Raw genomic sequence first — 20,029 nt, 5'->3', positions numbered from 1 at the left:
CAGCATTTGTGTTTGGGAACTGCTTCTGCATTTGGGAAGACATCAGCCCCATGTTTCTGTGTTCTGTACTTCACACAGAGGTTTGTGTTGGCGCTTGCCACCTTGTGTCCCAACCCCGCTTCATGGGCCGAGGGGGAAGGTCAGCAGCAGCTGTTGGCAGGTTGGGCCCCCAAGTCTCAACCCATCTCCTGCTTCACTGATGCAGCCAAGCTGCACTACCACACCCCAGCAGCTGGATGAGCTCTGGCACAGAGCATGGTGGCCCTCTGGTGTGACAGCAGTTCCAGCCACATGGAATTGCTTCTTGGCACTGCTGGTCAAGCCCAACCTCTAGGGGTGATGGCCAGGTGCTGCCATGCTCCTGTCTTGGAGATGAGCAGTTGGCACTGGAGCCAGTATGCACTTGTGGATCATTTTGATCTGTATTTCAGGTGAACAGGGACATCTACCATTTTTTCCATTAAATTTCTACTTTTTCATACACTGTTTGCGCACTTTTTGTAGTCTCAATCAGACCATGAATGCTGGTGATGTATAATTTCCCAGAAATAAAGAGTTTTAGAATGAAGTTTTTAAGTTGGTCAATATTCAGCCTGGCCTGCCTGCTGCATTAAAAAAAAAAAAATAAAAATCTGTCATGACTTATGATTTATGCATCTGTAAGAGGAAAAATTTTTTTCACTTCCCTAAAGATGTGATAACCCTTGAACAAAACATGGGCTTGTTGTCTCCTAGGTATCTGTGTAGCACAGTTGCTTTTATTACTGGGGTCAGAGTTCTCCATCTGATAACCTGGAAGCAGCGGAGGGGACTATGCTGTGTGGTAATTGTCCGTCATGCACTGTCAGGGAGGGTGATCTCACAAGCACGTAGAAATAGAGCTGCACAGTTCATGTCTCTGCACGCTGCAGCATTTGCTGCTGGAGCTGCACAACTGTCCTGTGCTGTTTCCTGGGGGAGTGGCTGGGTGGGTGGGATGTGGTGGGAGAGCAGAAACGTGGGAGTGCTCAGCTGTATGAGAAGCCAAGTTGATGTTCAGTAAACACTGGCATAGTTCAAGGTTTGAGGAAACACCATTTGTGCTTTGTCAAATAGAGAGTTTGTTTCTTGGGAAATTACTGGATTTTTCATGTTCTTTTGTGGATTTTTCATGGCGTCATCATGTGCTAGTGGACATCTGGTGCTCTGATGGGGAGTGTGGTCTCTACTTGCTCCTAGGAAAGCTCCTAAATGGAGGCTTACACAGAGCTGCTGTATGTTGCCCTGAACCCACCTGGAGTACCTCAGAGCCAGAGAGCCATTAGGAAACATGGACAGAAACCTTCTGTCCAAGCTGTACAATCACATAAACAAACTGATCTTCAGCTGAGTGTTGATGAGGATCTGCAGGGCAAAATACTCTAGGGAAGTATGTATGAACTTTTTGTTCTTCTCTAGTCAGAAGACATTTCATTCCTCCATGTGAAGACAGAACTAGATGGCAGCCTTATAGAATGTCCCTAAGGAGAATGATTTAATGTTTATTGTTTTGGACACTAGCAACTATCCTAGTAGAGATACTAACAGTAGGTGTTTACCATGCTTGGCAGATTACAACAACAAAAATGGGCTTTGCATCATCCCGAAGAGCACAGAAATGAGATTTGTTGTAATTTATTCTCTAGCCCTATTTTTTTCCTCTTCTACTCTGAAGACTGAAGTTCAAGTCTCAATTGTGTAAATTTAGTTTATTCACATGTTCAAGGATCTTCTTCTGTTAAAGTCTAATCTCTTGGTAAACTTTGTCCTCAACTCATTAAACTAGCTGAGCAGCTCAAAGACTCTGCTGACACAAACAAGTAACTCACCATCAGCACAGAGTCCCCTTACTTCATGGACTCTTCTACCCAGCTGCCACGCATTGAGTGCCTGCAAGCTCTGATTAGTCCTTTCAAAAGATAAGTCAACATTGACCATATTTGTCAAGAGAGAAACAGCCTCTATTCCTGTTTACACACTGGAAATGCAGAAAGCAGCAAGATGCTGTATGTTTGAGTTGTTGCAGACCGTTACCAGTCACCTGCTTTTTCCCCTTTACTCCGTATTCACACTCAAGAGGTTAAGAAACCTCCCCTTTATGTAATGGAAACAAAACCCAGTATTTGATGCACATTCTTATTTCTTCACATTGTTTCCCAAACATCAGATGCAGTTGTATAAAGTGGCCAAAGATCTAAAACCATACTGATCAACAACTAAAACAACCCCAAGAAAGAGGCACAAAGGTAAAGAAAATAAAACAACAAAACCCACCAAAGACAAACCACAACACAAACCACCACCACAGCAGTTTTACATAAAATGTCTGGAGGTGTTAATTTGCTAAAATGTCCAATGAGGAGACATTCTTCAGTACTTAAGTCTGTGATGTACTTAAATATCATTTACTGAAATTATTAACTCAAACACATGGTCACCATAAATTTTAATTTCTGCAGTAATTTCCTTGCCTATCAGGCACTGGAATGCTAAAGTCATTCAGGATGGATACATAGTTCTAACTTAAAAGTTTTACTGTGCTGAACTGCATGAACAAGTCTCTTAAGTTTGTGGTGTTATGGAAGCCTTCTTTTTTTCATTTTTATTTTATTAAAAGATTGCCTATTATAAGCAATTCTAAAAAATCAAAATTTTTATAGCACCTGTGGTGGCAGCAAGTTCTGTAATTTATAACTGGCTATTAAAAAATTACAGCACCATGTAGAGGATTTAAAACAAGAATAAGGAGAAGGAGATAGATGGAAAAAGGTTATTTCATTTATAAATGTTGGGCTTGAAGTGTGGAGTTTGAGCTTGATCCTTTTATTGAAGGATGGTGGTGGTAGACCTTTCAAGAATATCTTGATTTGTATTTCATATCAGTTGTATTGGAGGATGGTGAAGTTTGTACTGGTGCTGAGTTATCTGCTGCTTAACATCAGAGAATCCTAAAACTTCAGGACAGTGCGAATACTGCAATATAAAATGGCAAGTTAGTGACTGTAGAAAAGCCCTGGGCTAACATCAGCAGAAGGCTGCTGTTTCCTCTGATAATCTAGGCTACTGCTGTCAACCAGGGTATTCCCTCCCTGCCTGCTCCCCATCCCAGCTTGCAGCAAAATAACAGAGCAGATGTGCAAATCTGGCTGCAGATGCAGAGAACAAAATTCACATAAGACTGCAAAGCCTTCACCGATGAGGCCCAGGGCTCCTGGTATTTAATTACCAACTATAGCCTGGGAAGTTCTTGGGAGGGGGGGCTTAGATCCATTCTTCCAGTTACAAATGGCTGTAAGGGTAACCTCTGACTGGTACAACTTATTCTGTGCTGAAACACTGAAGCATTTCACTCAGTAAAAATGATCAGCTGCAATGTGCCTCTGTCTTCAGGTTGACTATCAGTATTCTAGCAAAGCTGATGGCATCTCTGTCCTCACCACTTTCCAATTTGTTACACTAAAAGCTAAAACTAACATTTATAATACATCTAAAATAAGGACCATCATAAAATGAAGTGTGTGCTGCATCATTAGAGCCTGAGAAAAACCTCAGGGCCTTAAATTCTTGTGTAACACGCTTTTTTCTATTCAGAGCAAGTAATGCATAAAATAGCTGCTAGAAAATGACAATTAAAAGGAAACATGAAGGTAATTCTCCAGACTGTGTAAATTATAAACACCTAGAACTTTCAAAAAGGGTAGTCCCCACACACTAAGGTATACAAAAGTATTTCCTACTTCTGCTAAGGACAATTTTGAATTCCCATGATGAACCTTGTCAAATGTCTTTGGCAAAAAAATATTTCCAATTTCAATACCCTATGAAAGCAGCTTCCGAGCTGAACTTTCACAATATTTGAGGAATGCTCAAGAGCCAGATTCTGAGTTTGTAATGTATATATACACCAAATACTTTCCTTTTTGAAAAGCTCTGAAGTTCAAGGTAGAGTACCCAGAGACTTCGGAACCAATTGCACTGGGACTATTACATAACTCACAAGAGGAATGGCAAGTTGCTCTTACAATAAAGATAGGCTCTTACTGTGTTCCTGCTCCTCATCCTGAAATGTTTCTTGGAATGTGACATAGCTAACCCCCTGGCACTCTGCAGCTTGGCGTTCCCACACTCCCTTGGCTGTGTGCTCTTTTCCAGTGGGTGGTGGGCAAAGACTTCCTCACTGGCATTGTCTTTTCTCACTCTCACCCCTGAAAGGAAGGCCAGGGCCCATTGCATTCCAAAAGCTGAAGGTTTGCTGGCTTTATCGTCATGGTTGCAACCCATGGGCACACACTGGGAGAGATTAAAGGGCGTAGTGGGCTGCCTTCCCCATTCTCTGCCATTAAGTCAGGCTCTGTCTCACTGTACAGCTCCTTTAAGCTATTTATACAGAAACTTTACTGTGCTGAACTGCATGAACATTTACAGTGAAACAATGTTTACCTCTTCCCTGTTCTCAGCAGATCAAATCCTTCATTGATTTGTGTTAAAGTAAGTGTGTGGGTTATTAATGGATCCAGAACAAATTTTTTATTCATGTAGTCAGCAACCAGTTTAGGGACTGAATCTTTACTCCTCCAGCCTGAAAAAAATCCAAGAGACAATGGATAGTGAAACATTAAATGCTTGTGAAAACAGATAAAACCCACAGCAGCTTAAATTTTAGATAAACTTGCTATAGTACAGTAAGAGGATGAAATATTGCAGCATGTCTTTACCTTTTTAACAGGATGCCAGCAGGAAACATGGGATGAAGTGCAGCTATTCCACATGTGACAAACCCATTAAGTGCTTTACTGGTAGAAGACCAGTAAAAATATGAATCTTTACAGAATCCAAGCTTTCCCCCACATCAAATACTGTTTCAGCTTAATCCCATTTCATACATGCTAAGTGGAAACTGATTGTCTAGTCAAAATTGGGGGTGGATGGTGGATGCATATCTTTTTTCTTACAAGCACTATTAGATAAAGCTGTCACAGCTTTATCTAATTAAACAGTAGGATGTCCTTCCAGAGGAACCTAATTGGTCTCTGCTATTACATTCAGTGTCTGCTGAATACATCAGAGGAGCTGGCTATGAGTGAGAAAACCTGTTGCTGGAAACAAGTTTTCTGTGTCCTTCAGCTTTGTGTTGAGTGAGGGACTTGCTGAGTGTGGGACTCTGCTGGGAGAGCTCCAAAAAGAGAAAGAACTGGAAAGGACTGTCAGCAGCTGGCAAGGGGCTGAGCTGGGGTCTGACCTATGTAGAAATCAGCTGGGTATGACTCCTGATGTCCTTTACAGTCCTGACTCTCCATCTCTCCTGCTGTCTTTCTCTCCCTCTTGTTCTCTTTTTGGGTGTGGCTCTTTTTCTCCCACTCCCTCTCTCCTCTGTTTATCTTTTTGTTATCCTTTTGTTATTTTCTCTTTTTTCTCCCTTTGTCCTTCCCTTATCTTTCTCTTTATCTCATTCCTTCTGCTTTACTTTCATCGGTTCTCCTCCCGTCCCTCCCTTCCTTTTCTTTGTTCTTTCTCTCTCCCTTTTTTTCTCATTTCCCCCTCTTTTTCTTCTTTCCTCTTTCTCTATTTTCTTACATTTTATCTCCTCCTTTCTCTCTCTCTTCTTCCCTTTCTTCCCCCTTTTTGTTTTTCTCCCTCCTTCTCTTGCTGTAAACTAACAGTTCCCATGATTAATTCCTTACGTACTTCTTTGTCAGCAGAATAGCTATCAGTATTGCTTCCAATAAGAAAACGTAAGCAATGAATTTGACATATCCTTTTTTCATCCAAGATAATTTACAAGTTTCTCAAGCCAATTAAACCCCATCTTTCCAAGTCCTTACCTCCAAAGACAGAGCCTTTCCAGCTGCGACCAGTGAAGAGGAGCATGGGATCAAAAGTGATCTTTTCTGCTGCAGGGGGCACTCCCACAATCACACTGACTCCGTAGTTGTACTGGCAACACGCCAAGGCTGCAGTCTGTATTTGAAACAGAAGGACACACCCAGAGCCATAACAGATTTCCTGCTAGTGCACAAAAGTTTGAACTCCACCTCCTCCTCCCAGGGTTCTACTTGCAATTCATTTTTTGTAACTGAGACCACATAAAAAGAAAATTTCCGTGGCGAAACGCTCACACCATTGTATCTGCTTGTAGGTATTCTTAGCTTTGTTCTCCTTCCCCTCCCCATTTTGTCTCAGTCATTAGTCATAAGGCACAGTTGGAAAGCAGATAATGGGCTATGTGAAATTTAGCCACCCTGATTAAGCCAGGGCACTACAGTGAAGTTCCCTTTCCTAAGTTCCGGAGCATGCTTCTGACTCTGCATCTCAGTCGCAGACTTGACAGCTTAGCTTGCTACTTTGCCAGTGGCGCTCAGCTCCTAATTCTTGGTGCTCAGTGGGTTAGTGAAGAGAGTGCTGACAACCTAGTGCCTCATTTGGCCGTGCCCTGTGCCTGCATTACCATGGTATCCGTGCGGCCGATGACCTCGAAGGAGTAATCCACGCCCTGGCCAGTCATTTCAATCAACACTTCGTGAATGGGCTTCTGGAAATCTTTAGGGTTGACGCAGTCGGTGGCTCCCAGCTCTTTGGCCTTGGCAAACTTGTCACTATTGATATCCACGGCAATGATGCGGGAGGCTCCAGCCACCTTGCAGCCCATGATAACGGAGAGGCCAACTCCTCCGAGGCCAAAGACTGCACAGGTGGAGCCTGGTTCCACCTAAAATAACCATGTAAACATGGAATACTGTTACAGTGTAGGGAAAGTACAATGCATTTTCTCATTATTAACATGATTTCACTTGAGACACTTCTTTAATCTAGAGATTAGAGGAGGAATTTGCAAATGCATACCTACTAGTGCAGTAGCCAGCTATACTGTTGCAAACCTACATGCGACTAAGAGAAATTGTCCCTGAAATACAGTTCTGAGACCAGGTTTTCATTATATGCCTCAGCTTCAGGTTTAGACACACCTTTTTGTTTCTCTTATGATGCTTCATATTCCATCGGTGTTAAGATCTGTAGTGTCACTTCACTGGAGTCAGTGCCAGCTGCCATTCATGTATTGCTATGAATTATAAGTGTTACATATATAGCCTTCTATGAATTCCTACACTTCAGTTACAATAAAACAAAAAAGCTCTGCTGTAACATTTTACAGGGATGATAAAGCTATGAGGGAAAACTTGATAGTTGGTAATAAGTATTTTTACTGGATTTTGAGCTGAAGACTTCTGAGTACCTTAGAGATGGAGAATCTGAAGTAAGCAAAGAACTAGTGTCTTCTTTCCACCCTGCTGTAAGCAGAGTCTATACCTCCTGGCTGCCATGCCGACGACCCACTTGCAGGCCACACAATCCTGACCAGACCCCACGAGATATCAGAAACACCCACCACAATACTTACCTTGGCAGTCTGCAGAGCAGCCCCATAACCAGTTGAAAATCCACAGCCAATCAGACAAACTTTTTCCAGAGGAGCAGCAGAATCGATTTTGGCCAAAGCAGATTCATGCACTACTGTGTACTCAGTGAAGGTACTTGTACCAAGAAAATGGTGAATTGCTTTTCCCTTGCAGGTGAATCTAGTGGTGCCATCAGGCATTAATCCAGCTCCCGAAGCAAGGCTGTTTGAAAGATGACCAGAAAGAATGGAAAGTGAAATCTTGTTGTGTGTAATCAGTTTTGTATCAAGAAAAATCAAATTAGGATTGTAAGTAACCAAGGAAAACTCACTCAGTGTTACTGCACAGGTTACCCTTGGTGCCTAAGCAACTCTTGCACTCCCCGCACTGTGGAATAAAGAGTGGAATAACCTTGTCTCCTAGAAATAAAACAGTAATGACAGAGGATTAGAAAAGGCAAACAAGAAGCATGCAAATAAAAACATGAAGCAAGTGTATTTAATTGCCAGGCAAATGCTCACTAGGAGTGCAATGATGGTTTTATTTCCTTCTGCTGCCCTTGGAAGATAAACCATCTCTTTGTGTTTTATATAAAGGCCATCCTTAGGGCAAAGTTATGACAACTAATTTTGATATGCAAAATTCCTGGTGTCTTTCCATAGAACTGACTCTGGCTTATGTCATAAAACCATTTTTGCTAATGATATTCCTGAAGTACTTATTCAGCAGTTTATTCCATCTTCTGTGTAAAAGGAAAATAGTAATACACAAATAAAGAAACTGAAATAAAACCTGACATCCCCTAGACTGCAGTGCTAAGATAACAGGGCTGTAAATGTGCATACAAAGAATGAGTAATTAAGCATTAATTTTTCAGTCCTCTTGAGCCTCTTTGCTATTAGCAGTCCTATTACTGTTGCACTGGAGTAAAGGTAGGCAAAATATTTGTTAGAGAAGCAGTAACACACACAAACTAAGCCAAAATCTGTAATTCTCTAGCCCAATTATATGATGAGCAAAGTAGGACATAGCTCCCCAGTGCAATTTTTCACTCCTGCGCAATTTCCACAGCAACGATGTATGGTAAATCCCTAACAATCTCTAAACAGGCATTTCCTAATACAGATCAGTTTATGATTTGTCAGTTTTAAAATTTGGCTAATCCTTGACACACTGAAAGTCCAGGGAATTTTTTTATTTCCACTAAAAATGGAAAATGCCTACAGAACATCAAATGCCACCACGACCCCAACCCTCAGTTAACTTAGAAATGTGACATGGGCTTAGTAATCATTCTGCTAAAGAAACTTTGCACATCTTGGAGCCTTTCTTAGAACTTGAAGGTGTAAATTAGGCAACATATGAGAAATGTGATTTGGTGCACTTGTGTGTTCAGGCTTGCTGCTTCATCTCACCTGGAAACACGGGGCAGCTAGAATGAGACAACAGAGTGATTCATGAACCCAGACATAAGAGAAAAAGCAGTCAGAGCTACCACTGAATTTTGCAATATGCATATTTGTGTGGAGTTAAAGCAGAAATCTCTAATAAAATTTTTTCTTATACATACCAACCTGCTTTGGACAGACTTCTTACTCATCAATGTGGACAAAGACACGGGAAGTACGTTGGTGTTCAAAGCGAACTACTTAGGTATCATACCAAGCTGCCTGGAAATTGAGCATTTCTATGCAGATTTTTTTTTCACTGCATATTTTCTCTTTAAAATTTTCCCCTTGTTGGAATTTGTTCAGTCCTATAAAAGCATACAGAAATCCCACCTCATCTTGCAGCAGCTGGAGGAAAACTGGCACCTTTCACTGACCATCTGCGCAGTGTTGCTCAAAGAGAACGTAGTGAGAGGAGCAGCTGGTCCAGAGGAGTGTCCTCGGAGCAGCGCAGCCCTCAGGGAGCAGCACTGGCTCACCTGCACTGGCGCTGCCCACATGCAAAGCCTGCAGTAGGGTGGGCACTCCAATCGTGCCCTGATGTTTTTAAAGTGAAGTAATTGAACACACAGACCTAAGTTCTGGTTTACTGAAGTCAATGGATTATTTAGCTGTTAGGAGAACTGAAAGGAGGTACTTTGATGTATTGTCTAGTGCTTTGCTTTGCCTTATTCTTGAGAGAGATTAGCTGTATAAACTGTGTTCAAAGAATCTGCAGCTAATACCTGATTTCCTGTGACCAACAGCAAAGAATCTATGTTCTTAGTCCCATGACAGGAAAAGCGCTCTGTAGGTGGAAAGCAAGCTGCAGGTGTTTTTCCCAAAACCAAAAGAAACTGAAGAGAAAATCAGAAAATAAACCAAGACTGGGAACACAGAAAGACCTAAACACAGGTAGTGTCTTCTAAGGTATCCTTGAAAAGAATTGAAGTTGGAATATTTTCCTCAGCAATACGAATACTCACAAATGTAATAATATTTGACTTAAAGAGGAGTCAGGAAACTCAGCACAGGGTTTGTGTTGAGTTGCTGCTCCATACCTGGTTTGAACGAAGTCACTCCCTGCCCAACACTCTCCACAACACCAGCTGCTTCATGCCCAAGAATTATTGGAAAAGGCATAACCAGTGCACCAGTTATCACGTGGTCATCAGAGCGACAGATCCCTGTGGCCATGATCTGATTTACAGGAAAGACAACAATATTTCAGCATTTAACTATGTCATGTCATATCTGGAAGTGAAATGCTATCTTACATTTGGAGAAGTCACTTGCTTTCCTCCAAAATCCAATACGCATACAATAAAACTACAGGTAACACAATTTTGGTAGCATGATTCAAGATTTTCATGGTATGTATTGGTCTTTAATCTACAGAGCAAGGCTCCTTTGTGAATGTTTTCTCTGCAGTACTGGGCTGTATAGGGAGTCACACTGACTATCTGGCAGAACCAATGTTCTAGCAATACAATTACATAGGAAGAAGAGAATAAATTAAATTATTCCTAATATTTATATATAAATACATACAAGATTTGTAATATTACAGAATTACTATAAAATTATGTAAATTAACGACATATTTATAAACATAGAAATATTGTGTATATTTTATATTTATTATACTTAGATTAGATCACACTAAATAATAAAATAGATGTTATATAAATTATGTATTATACAATGATATAGATAATTACGTAATAATTATTACATATTATTTCTATATTTTAAATATTTGTATATGCTACATATATAAAAATTTAAGCTACATGTAGAATTTTATATCACATTTTGCCTTTTCTTGCAGCTAGAAGAGCAGTATTTCTTTTGAAACATTCAGGTGTGTATTTACAACTTTTATTCTGACAAATGGAGTTGTCAGCCCCATGAGAGGGTTTTCTCACTTCTGTAACATTTGAAACTGCTCTAAAATGAAAACTTAAAACTGCTGCTGAATTCCACTGAGATCAATATCCTGGTGAAAAAGGAAGCTCCTAGCCCTACTGGGCTATATCCTAGCACAGATTCAAACAAAGTCAAAGAAAATTTCTTGCTCCACTCTGCAGGAGATTCTGATTTTTTTGTCTTGTACTGTAATTTTTTCAGCTTATTAGAAAAACAAATGTCAGTAAACATATTTTTTTTTTTTTTTTTTTTTTTTGGAAACTCATTATCAAATTTAGGACTTTAAACATGTTCCATAGGAGCTCACTGATTAGTAATTGCTCACTAGTAGAATGTTTTCTGACTGGATCTTTAAAATTTATAAAAATAATTCTGATAAAAAGCAAGACAGAATGCAAGTCATAAGAGTTGTTTTAAGTTTTATTTTTAGCACCTTTATGCGAACTTCATGTTCTTTTGGTGGGGCAACTTCCACTTCCTCAATACTAAATGGTTTATTGGCTTCCCACAGTACTGCTGCTTTGCACTTAATAACCTGCAAACAGAGCAGAGAAAACAGGAATGGCACTTGCATTTTCATCACACAGGCAGATTCTTACATTTCTGCATGTGAAACTCCTGCTCATATCTGTGGAAAAGAGAGGGAAAACTACAGGGGAAGAAACCAAACAATATATAGCAAAAGAGCCAACACCAAAGGACAGTGTAATTTATTAGCTCCACCAAGATCATGTCTGACTTTGCTCATATTTCTGTCACATCAAGTTTTCTGAAGCATGTATTGTCTCCAAGATAACTGGATACCTTGTTCATACTCACTGATCCTTCTCTAACTTCCTTGGAGGATTTTTTTTGCCATGTTGGGGATTACTTGTGCATATTTGTGTCTTCTTGGAGATGGCACACTAAATGATGCCACATATCAGGTAGTGATAAAGTCTGTGTTGCCTAGGATTGCCTGTGTTGGGAACTGACAGAATTGCTAAAAATGGAATTCGGAGCCTAATACAGGTTTATAAATGTTTTAGTAGAGCCCAAATTCAGCCATGAGGTGACGGCTGAAAGGACACCTATGCAAAATGGTGCAGCAGTAGGCAGAGGTGATCTTGAGCAGTACCTTCAGCACAATATTATCCATGCTTAGGTACCTTCCTTCTCAGAAGGGACATTTAACTCCAGCGGGGTTGCTACCCAAGACCGGATTTGGGTGGTTTTTTTCCTATCTGTTAGGTTAAAGTTTGTCCATTAGTCCTTCAGGTTTGTCCAGGTACTGACAGCTCTGATCGTCTGTCACTGAGAGAAGAGAGAGGAGCATTTTTCACTCCCAGGCTCTCAGACAGAAGGTTTCCTCCCTGCAGTCTCAATCCTAGTGTATTCAAAAGCAGTCCCCATATCTATTCTCGTCCTTCCTTGGTGGTCTCAGCCTATCCCAGATCTTTAAACAGCCCCAGGCCCTGGAATATGGTTTTCTGTGACAACCTTATGAGTGACACAGTATTAAGTCCTCAGTCACTCTATTAAGTCTACTGACTCGAGTGTTCGGGTGGCATTATTTTGAGAGGGAAACGGAGGGAAATTGAGTCCATGATGCAGGAAGTTGAGCACATGCATGAGTATCCTCCATCACTGGGCCAATTGAACTCCAGTGTGCTGCAAAATTCCCAGGGGAAAACAAAAAAACAAATAAACAAATTTTTAGTAACAAAGCTTTTGAAGTAGAAGTAGAAATAATGTCTAATTATCCACAAACTGTAAACTGGTAACAAAGGAATTAATTACTAGGAAATACTAAACATATGAAATAAAGTAGTGCATTATCAGCAGCTAGACACAAAGTGGGATGGGCACAATGCTTTGAAAAAAACTGCCTCAAGAGATATTTACACAAAATGTAACAGGTCATGTGTCAAATGACTGATTAATAAAATATTCACAAGTGAGACCAAAGATCACATTTTAAAGGGCCACATTTTCCAGGAAACTTGTTTAAAAAAACCAAAAAAGGGTGGTTTATGCATTTCACACGGAGCGCAATGATGATTTCATGACTTGCACATGCAAAGAACATGTAGTGTTTCCTAGAACAAAGGTAGCCAACAATGGTGGATTGCTGAGAACAAACAAATCTCTAAGACATTGGTTAACTGTGCGTTGTTCTGGTGGTTGTGTCCCTGTAATTGTTTACGGATTACGACAGAATCCCACAGAAGCACCACCAGCACGCTATCACCCACTTCATCTGTCAAGACAAGCACAGGCTGGAGTCAGGGTTTTTTTCCCTGTGTTCTACCAACCCTGCAAGTTACTGCGGTGGGGGAGGGTAGGCGCAGAAACACACCCTTTTACAGGGCACGAGGATTATGCTGCTTGGTTACATAAAATGCATGGTAGCTCCCACATCATTCCAAGATAAATATGGTGAAATCGAGGCAGTTAAGTTACATCACAACCCTTCATTTACTATGCTCAGTCCAAGGCTGGGTAGAGAACTGAACTTGGTGAATTTATGTACCCATGAGCTACAATTAACTTTGCATTTGTAGTAATTCAGAGTTAAGGACAGCTTTTTTTTTTTTTCCCCCTTTCTCTTGTTCTATTTGGTATTCTATTTAGAATAGTGAAGACAGCTGGCAGTAACAGCAAATGATACTGGTACCTTCTTAACGCACATTCCAACAAGCTATGTGCTTTCAGTTGTTTTCTATTTGTAGGTTCCTTGTCCATCAATCTCTCTTGCAGGTCTCTTATGTTAGCATCTCGGCAGTAGTGCAAGAAGCAAAGGGTACTGGTATTAACCTACATCTCTCTTGTCACTGGTTTTCTAGGAAAGATGTAACTACTCATTTCAGCCCCAGCTCAGTACTGAATTGCATGTGAAACTTTTGGTCTTCATTAACTTAAGCTTGAGACTTGTGATATGTATATTCAAATTTAATGACTGTCCTAATGTCAGCACAATTACACCCCAAAATTTAAGACATGTAAGACATGTCCTTGTTTTAGAAAACAAATTGATATGAATCATAAATAAATAAATAAATCAATAGGCTAAAAATAGTTTAAACCGCTGGGGGATCTCAGAATGGAAACTGATAGAGCAGATAAATACATTGATCTGAACACTTACTACATTCTATCGTATTTTAAACTATCCAATCAGAGATGAAAAGTAGTTTGCTAACCCAGAGAGGAAGTTGTTCTGGTGCTGTTACTTCATGTTGCCTCAAATAAACTATTGCCTTGAAGAGTTAACAACCATTTTCTAGGAGAGTACAGTGGCCTGCAAATAAAAGGCAGTTCTCCTGTACCAGCTTCATCCTAAACTCTCATCTGGTGCTATACTACCGGGACTTACAGTGTCCCTGCAAAGAATTTGCATTTAAAAATGCATTACTCAGCTGCAGCAAAGAAACTGTTCTAATACAAACTTTTGCTTACTTTTCCCGCTGTGCTCATGTTGACTGGTGTGTCTGTTTCAAATTCTTGCTGCCAAGAATTCACTCAGCCTCAAAGCAGTCGGGTTGCTGGCACCACAAGTCCTCCCCAACACACTGGAAGCCGATCTTACGAAGTGCTCCTGAAAGTGGAGCTCCGGTCTTTTAGCCAAGCCTCCCAGCTCAGAGTCCCACCCCTTAATCAGAAAAAGTGCTAGAATGAAAATAAACCACTTATCTGATGAAACCTCGCTCTCTACATTGGTTCCGTCTTCCTGATTCCTCTGTCACGCTCTTCCTAACCCCTTTTTGCATCCCACTTTTGGTTGCTTTCAGCATTGCAGGAAGAAAGCAAAAGCCCTGACTGAAAGCTTTTTCCCTCTTTCCACCTCCCTGGGAGCTGCTCTCCAATCCCACTACTCTCAGTGGCGCTGTACGTGCAAAGAGAAAACAGGGGAGTGGCTCTTGAAGTCACAGTGACAGGGACACAGTCAGAACATGAAGGCTTTGCTGATGAACTTTGGCGACGCTCATAAGAGTTCAGTTGATATATTAAAACATGTGCAAGCTGCTTAAGAAACATACACTCACTGTCTGGCTGTGGCTGTACCAGCTCCTGAATTCTTAGTTTTGCAGTCCAGCTACTCATTAATCTGTTGGAATGGTTTTCACTTCACAGTGTCCAAGGACAATGTGCCAATCATGCTGATGGGAAAACAAAAATAAGCAAAGATATTTGTGAGTCAGCAAGAACAGCTGGGACAGAATGCATGTATCTTACCAGCCACAACACCCTGCTGGATTTGCGAGTGCCTGACCCTTCGGTTCCCTCAACACCCACAAGCACAGGCCCCACCACTGCTCACATGCCCACACAGCCTCTCCTGGCACAACATGCTGGTGCAAGGGATTGGGTGGAGGTCAGCACTGCATGCCTTTGGTGTGGACTTCTTTTCAAATTATGCCCAGCATTCTGAAATTAAGATTTTTTCCTTCAGAAACAAGCAAAAAAAGAGATAAAATGCTGCATGTAATCTGACTAGTCCTGCTGATCACAATGTTCCTGATACAGGCCAGGATGCCATTGGCCTTCTTGCCCACCTGGGCACACTGCTGGCTCATGTTCAGCCGTCTGTCAATCAGCACCCCCAGGTCCCTTTCCTCCAGGCCACTTTCCAGCCACTCGGCCCCCTTTCCTGTAGCACTGCATGGTGTGGTTGAAACCCAAGAGCAGGACCCAGCACTTGGCCTTGTTGAACCTCTGTGCTGGTTTTGGCTGGGGTAGGGTTAATTTTCTTCCCAGTGGCTGGTATGGGACTTTGTTTTGGGTTTGTGCTGAACATAGTTGATAATATAGAGATGATTTTGTCATAGTTGAGCAGGCCTTACACAGAGCCAAGGCCTTTTCTGTTTTTCATAGTGACAAGGTAGCAAGGAAGTTGGAGGTGCATTGGAGGCTGGGAGGAGACACAGCCAGGACAGGTGACCCAAACTGACCAAAGGGTTATTTCAGACCGTATGGCATCATGTTCAGTATATATACTGGGGGAAGAAGGATGAAGGTGGGGGCATTTGGAGTGATGGCATTTGTCTTCCCAAGTCACCGTTATGCATGATGGGGCTCTAATCCTGTTAATGTATTTATAGAAACATTTTTTATTGTTGCCTACGGCAGCAGCCAGATGAAGTTCTATTTGGGCTTTGGCCCTTCTAATCTTCTCCCTGCAAAAACTCACAACATCCTTGTAATACTCCTGAGTTCCCCTCAAAATTTTCCTCATCTCTTTAGCTATACACATATCAAAGCCATGACTTTTTTTCCAGGGAGTGGAGCTGAGGCCATCTGGAAACTATGTCCTCTGGCCAGAGTGAGTGCCTTCAACTGAGAACACTGGACAGTGGATCCTGTCTGCAGCCCGCACAGTGGTAGGTGGGACAGTCTTAAGGAAGAAAGTAGCAATAAAAGGAACTGCACGTGGTGCCAGCAAGGCACAAGCTGACTTATATAACTGTGTTGCAAAAGCTGCTTTATTTGCTTTGCTCTGCCCAACTTCTAAAGGCAGTGAGGGTGAGGCTCCAGTTCGGGGTGTACAATGGCCCTTGCATGCCATCTACAATCTACAGTGCCGCCCCTTTGTGACTAGCTGGCATAGGCCCACTGGCTCAACCCTTTGCTCTAATACTTGCCAAAGATTACTTAACTGATCCCTAGACCCATCCTCTCCCCTTTTAGGGCAGGTCACTATGAAGGGGACTTTCCTTTTTGCTTATCTACATATTGTATTCCTTCTTATGCAATTAAAATCCCTTCTTTCTGGTGAGCAGTGAAAGGACCTGAGGGAATGGCATGAAACTGTGTCAGGGGAGGGTTAGGTTGGATATTAGGAAAAGGTTTTTCACCCAGAGGGTGGTTGGGCACTGGAACAGGGTCCCCAGGGAAGTGGTCACAGCACCAAGTCTGACAGAGTTCAAGAAGCATTTGGAGAACGCTCTCAAGTGTGACTCTTGGGGCTGCCCTGTGCAAGGCCAGGAATTGGACTTTGAGGCAGGTCAATTCCAACTCAAGATATCCTATGTTTCTATGGATATATGATACAAAATTCCTTTATCAGCTTTTTGTCCCACTTTATCCAACTGAACACGATGGACTGATATTCTCTCTTTGGTGATTTATTAACCTCAGCAGAGTCCAGTGAAATGCTGTGCCAGAGGCAAAACAGAAAGAACATGTTGGAGGTGTTCATGGCCAGTGAGCTTGCTCACACAAGTTAGCAGCAGTGCACGAAGACCTGTTCGTGCAACTCCAGGCCATCTTTACTTGGGGACTGTAACCTGGGCAAATGCCATGAAGCATTGGCCACGCTCAGCAGATTGTAGCCACAGCAACAGTTTCTGAGTACCAGGTGCTTGTAGTAGAAGGTGGTTCTTCTTTACTGACAACTTCACAGGCAGTACAACCTGCTTCCCACTCCTTACTCCTATCAGGGCTGAGCTGCCTTGCACTGCTTGCTTTCCTGAAGCAACACATGATGTTGACTCCAGATAAGGAGAGTGAGGGGTTTATGAAACAGCCTTCTTTTAACATAAACTTAGTTCTTCTGCACCAAACCTGACTCAATTTAACAGGAGAACACTTTAACCACAGCTCAAGTGACTTAACTCTTCACAGAAAAAAAGCTTTAAGGGCAGTTATACATCACGGATTTTAGTGGCAACTACACATTCTGCCCTACAAATTATAAAATCTATATTAGCTTTAGCTAAAACAAGGTACATGCATGTTTCTTTTCAGACAGTGATTTAGCTGTTAAAAGATAAATAAGCCTTCTGTTTAAATTCAGAATTCAGCATTTTTTCCTACTGTGTGATAGCAATTTTCAAGTTACTCTTTATGAGTCTCTTGTTCAAAACTTGGTAACACAAAGGATTCAGCTCTGGAATCTACACGGCAGTAGGAGGTAGGAAAAAAGCCAACAACATCTCTGAAGTCCCAGCCTACACAGTACAGAAGCTGTGACTGCTCCAACCCTTCTGTATACACTGTAGGTGCTCATTAGTATTGAAGAGCAGAGACAAGAGCTTGCAGGCAAGGCAGGTTAAGCTCTTCAAAAATCTTAGGAGTCATATCTGAGATTATACCAATATGCATGTCAAGGCAGCGGAGCTGAATTAAACACATACGGGATGACGACATCCAGTTTCATGAGAATGTAAACAAAGACATCTGGAAATAAACCCCTTTCCATAACACACAGAAAATAAGTCAATTGCTCACGGGACAATGTCTTACTCATTTTAGTAAGCTGAAGAACAAAAGCCAAAGCTGGAAGCTGCAAATCAGCTAAATTGGTTCTGAAAGTTTGTGAGTTTAGAGCAAGCACTATTTTGAAGAGAAAAATAATATCTAAAGGGAGCACTGAATCAAGTATGAACACCTCTTTTTTAAATAATGCCTTTTCTTCCTTTTAGGTTTCTGAAAATATCACAGCCAGAGAAGGCAAACAAGAAGAAAAAACCCCACATCTTATACTACTTGAAGTAAAAATGGAGCAAAAGGGAGTGAATATGACTCAAACATTTTATTATTTGGCTTTAGGATTGTCAGCAGTAGATGCTGTTGTTCCAGCTAACACAGCCACCTTCTTGGAAGAGAGACAATTAAGCTACACGTTTCAAAGATGGACTAAAGTTTATTCAGCTTTAGATTTGGAAGTCAGACTGAAGTCCATCTTGCTTTTCAGAGTAACTGATGACAAGAATATGGGCTTACTCAAAGCTTATTTTAAAGCCTCTTGCAGAGTAAATGGATACTTTACAATAATATGAACGAGCACCAATAACTGTGTGGTGAACCTCTGATCTGCAGTGTGATCTACAACACAGCAAGAGGAATCTAAAGCTCTGTTTAAGTCAAAGAAATGCTGGAACTCTTCAAATGTCCCTGACCTTATCCTCAAGCTCTAAGGACTTTAAGAATGCCACATCCTGCACTCCTGCAGCTGGCTGTCACACTGTCCCTAGACGGCCTTGAGCCCAGGTGGTGATTTGTTTTTTTGGAATAACTGGTCATTGTGGATCCCCTCAGCAGCTGCACCCCTGTGCAGCATGCCAGCTTGCACTGCAAAAAACATCATCAGTGGTCACCTTCTAGACCAAAACCTCTAAGACGGAGGTATTCAGAGAGGCTTTTTGCCACTCAAATAATTCAGGTGCCCTCCTGCAGAGTCGTATCTAGAATCAAACACTATTGCTCCCTAAGCAAGCAGAGAGTCAATGAGCATGTATGACATGGGACATGTGGAAACCAAATCACAAATTCACCTGAATCCAGGAAAAGGACTTGCAAGAGGATAGTACACTAACCTGTAGTAATGCAGTGTTTGAGAAATTGCCACAACACGGATGTAGATGAATGCTGCATGACTTTGGAAATCTGCTATCACTGTCATATCCCACCCATAATCAGGGGGGTTGAGGCTCAGTGGGAGGGAACAAGACAGTAGGCTTACTTGTGGCATCTTCTTGTGATCTCCCCACTCCATGCTGAAAGAAAGTTTGCCCATTTCTGCCTGAAGGTTTGACTTTCTGCCATATACCCTTCATATTTTGAGACTTTCTTTTCAGATTCATTGAACTATACCTTCTTTATTGCCTTTCTAATACTTTACAGGACAGGTGTAAAGATCTCTGGCTGTATTCTGCCATTCAGCACCTGCTCAGGATTGCTAAGCAATAGTTCTGGCAACACCTGAAACTTCACAAAGTTCAATGATGAAAATCGGAGCTTTCCTAAGCACAGCAATGACACCTGGTGGTGAAACAAAGGGATCATCTTCTTCTAGAGCTGTGTAGCTTCTTTTTTCACGTCCTATTCCTCAACTCCATCATGGCCAGGGAACAAATCTACCTAAACTGAAACAAAGGAAGATTCAAATTACACTTCAGAAAAAAAATTTATCTGGACACAGATAGCAAAAATTGCTTGGAGATGCTGTGGCACCATCACCTCGGAGGTCTGTAAGGCCTGGTTAGACAAACATGTCAGAGCTGATCTTCCCTGAGAGCACAGTGAAGCAGAGAACTTCCCTGCATGTTTTTCTACAGTTTTTTTAACTTTGTACAGCTAAAGCTGCTTCAAAAAAGGACCTTTCTTTAAGAAATGCCCGAGAGCACCCCATGTAAATATTTATTCCTTTTATCAGAAACTAATTCCTTGTCTTTTCCTATTATAAAACAGTACAGTGTTCACAGTGTACTGTTTACAGTGTATGCATTAGTTGGCCATGCCTAAAATAAGCAAGTGTGTCCATCTTGAAAATATTGAGAA

General features: G+C 41.5%; 1 protein-coding gene across 2 annotated transcripts; it reads right to left on the bottom strand.

Annotated features, from left to right (window-relative positions):
- Positions 1-2,613: 2,613 nt before the first annotated feature.
- On the bottom strand, positions 2,614-14,345 carry LOC114062699 (alcohol dehydrogenase 1). 2 transcript variants are annotated; one of them, XM_027894434.1, is made up of 9 exons: positions 14,207-14,345; positions 11,202-11,303; positions 9,901-10,039; positions 7,744-7,831; positions 7,411-7,634; positions 6,464-6,720; positions 5,841-5,976; positions 4,459-4,597; positions 2,614-2,991 (listed from the first exon to the last, which is right to left on the bottom strand). In XM_027894434.1, the coding sequence occupies exons 1-9, from the start codon at positions 14,222-14,224 to the stop codon at positions 2,967-2,969; spliced, it is 1,128 nt and encodes a 375-aa protein (XP_027750235.1). In that variant the 5' UTR covers positions 14,225-14,345; the 3' UTR covers positions 2,614-2,966. The 2 variants fall into 2 exon arrangements, with proteins under 2 accessions (XP_027750235.1, XP_027750234.1); XM_027894433.1 differs by having other exon boundaries at positions 6,464-6,724; positions 7,415-7,634.
- Between the last annotated feature and the right edge of the window lie 5,684 nt (positions 14,346-20,029).

Source organism: Empidonax traillii, unplaced genomic scaffold, assembly GCF_003031625.1.
Source record: "Empidonax traillii isolate 1590-97213 ecotype Southwest subspecies unplaced genomic scaffold, ASM303162v1 scaffold427:size767076, whole genome shotgun sequence".
NCBI lineage: Eukaryota > Metazoa > Chordata > Aves > Passeriformes > Tyrannidae > Empidonax > Empidonax traillii.
The sequence above is the reverse complement of the archived record's forward strand: the minus strand, read 5'-3'. Positions and strand labels throughout refer to the sequence as shown.

Bases quoted from the DNA above. Each gene is read 5' to 3' on its own strand.
- LOC114062699 (XM_027894434.1), bottom strand. The intron at 7,832-9,900 runs GTATGGAGCAGC...TTTTATTTCTAG, and splicing joins AGTGACTTCGTTCAAACCAG to GAGACAAGGTTATTCCACTC. The intron at 2,992-4,458 runs GTAAACATTGTT...TTTATATTGCAG, and splicing joins CTGCTGAGAACAGGGAAGAG to TATTCGCACTGTCCTGAAGT.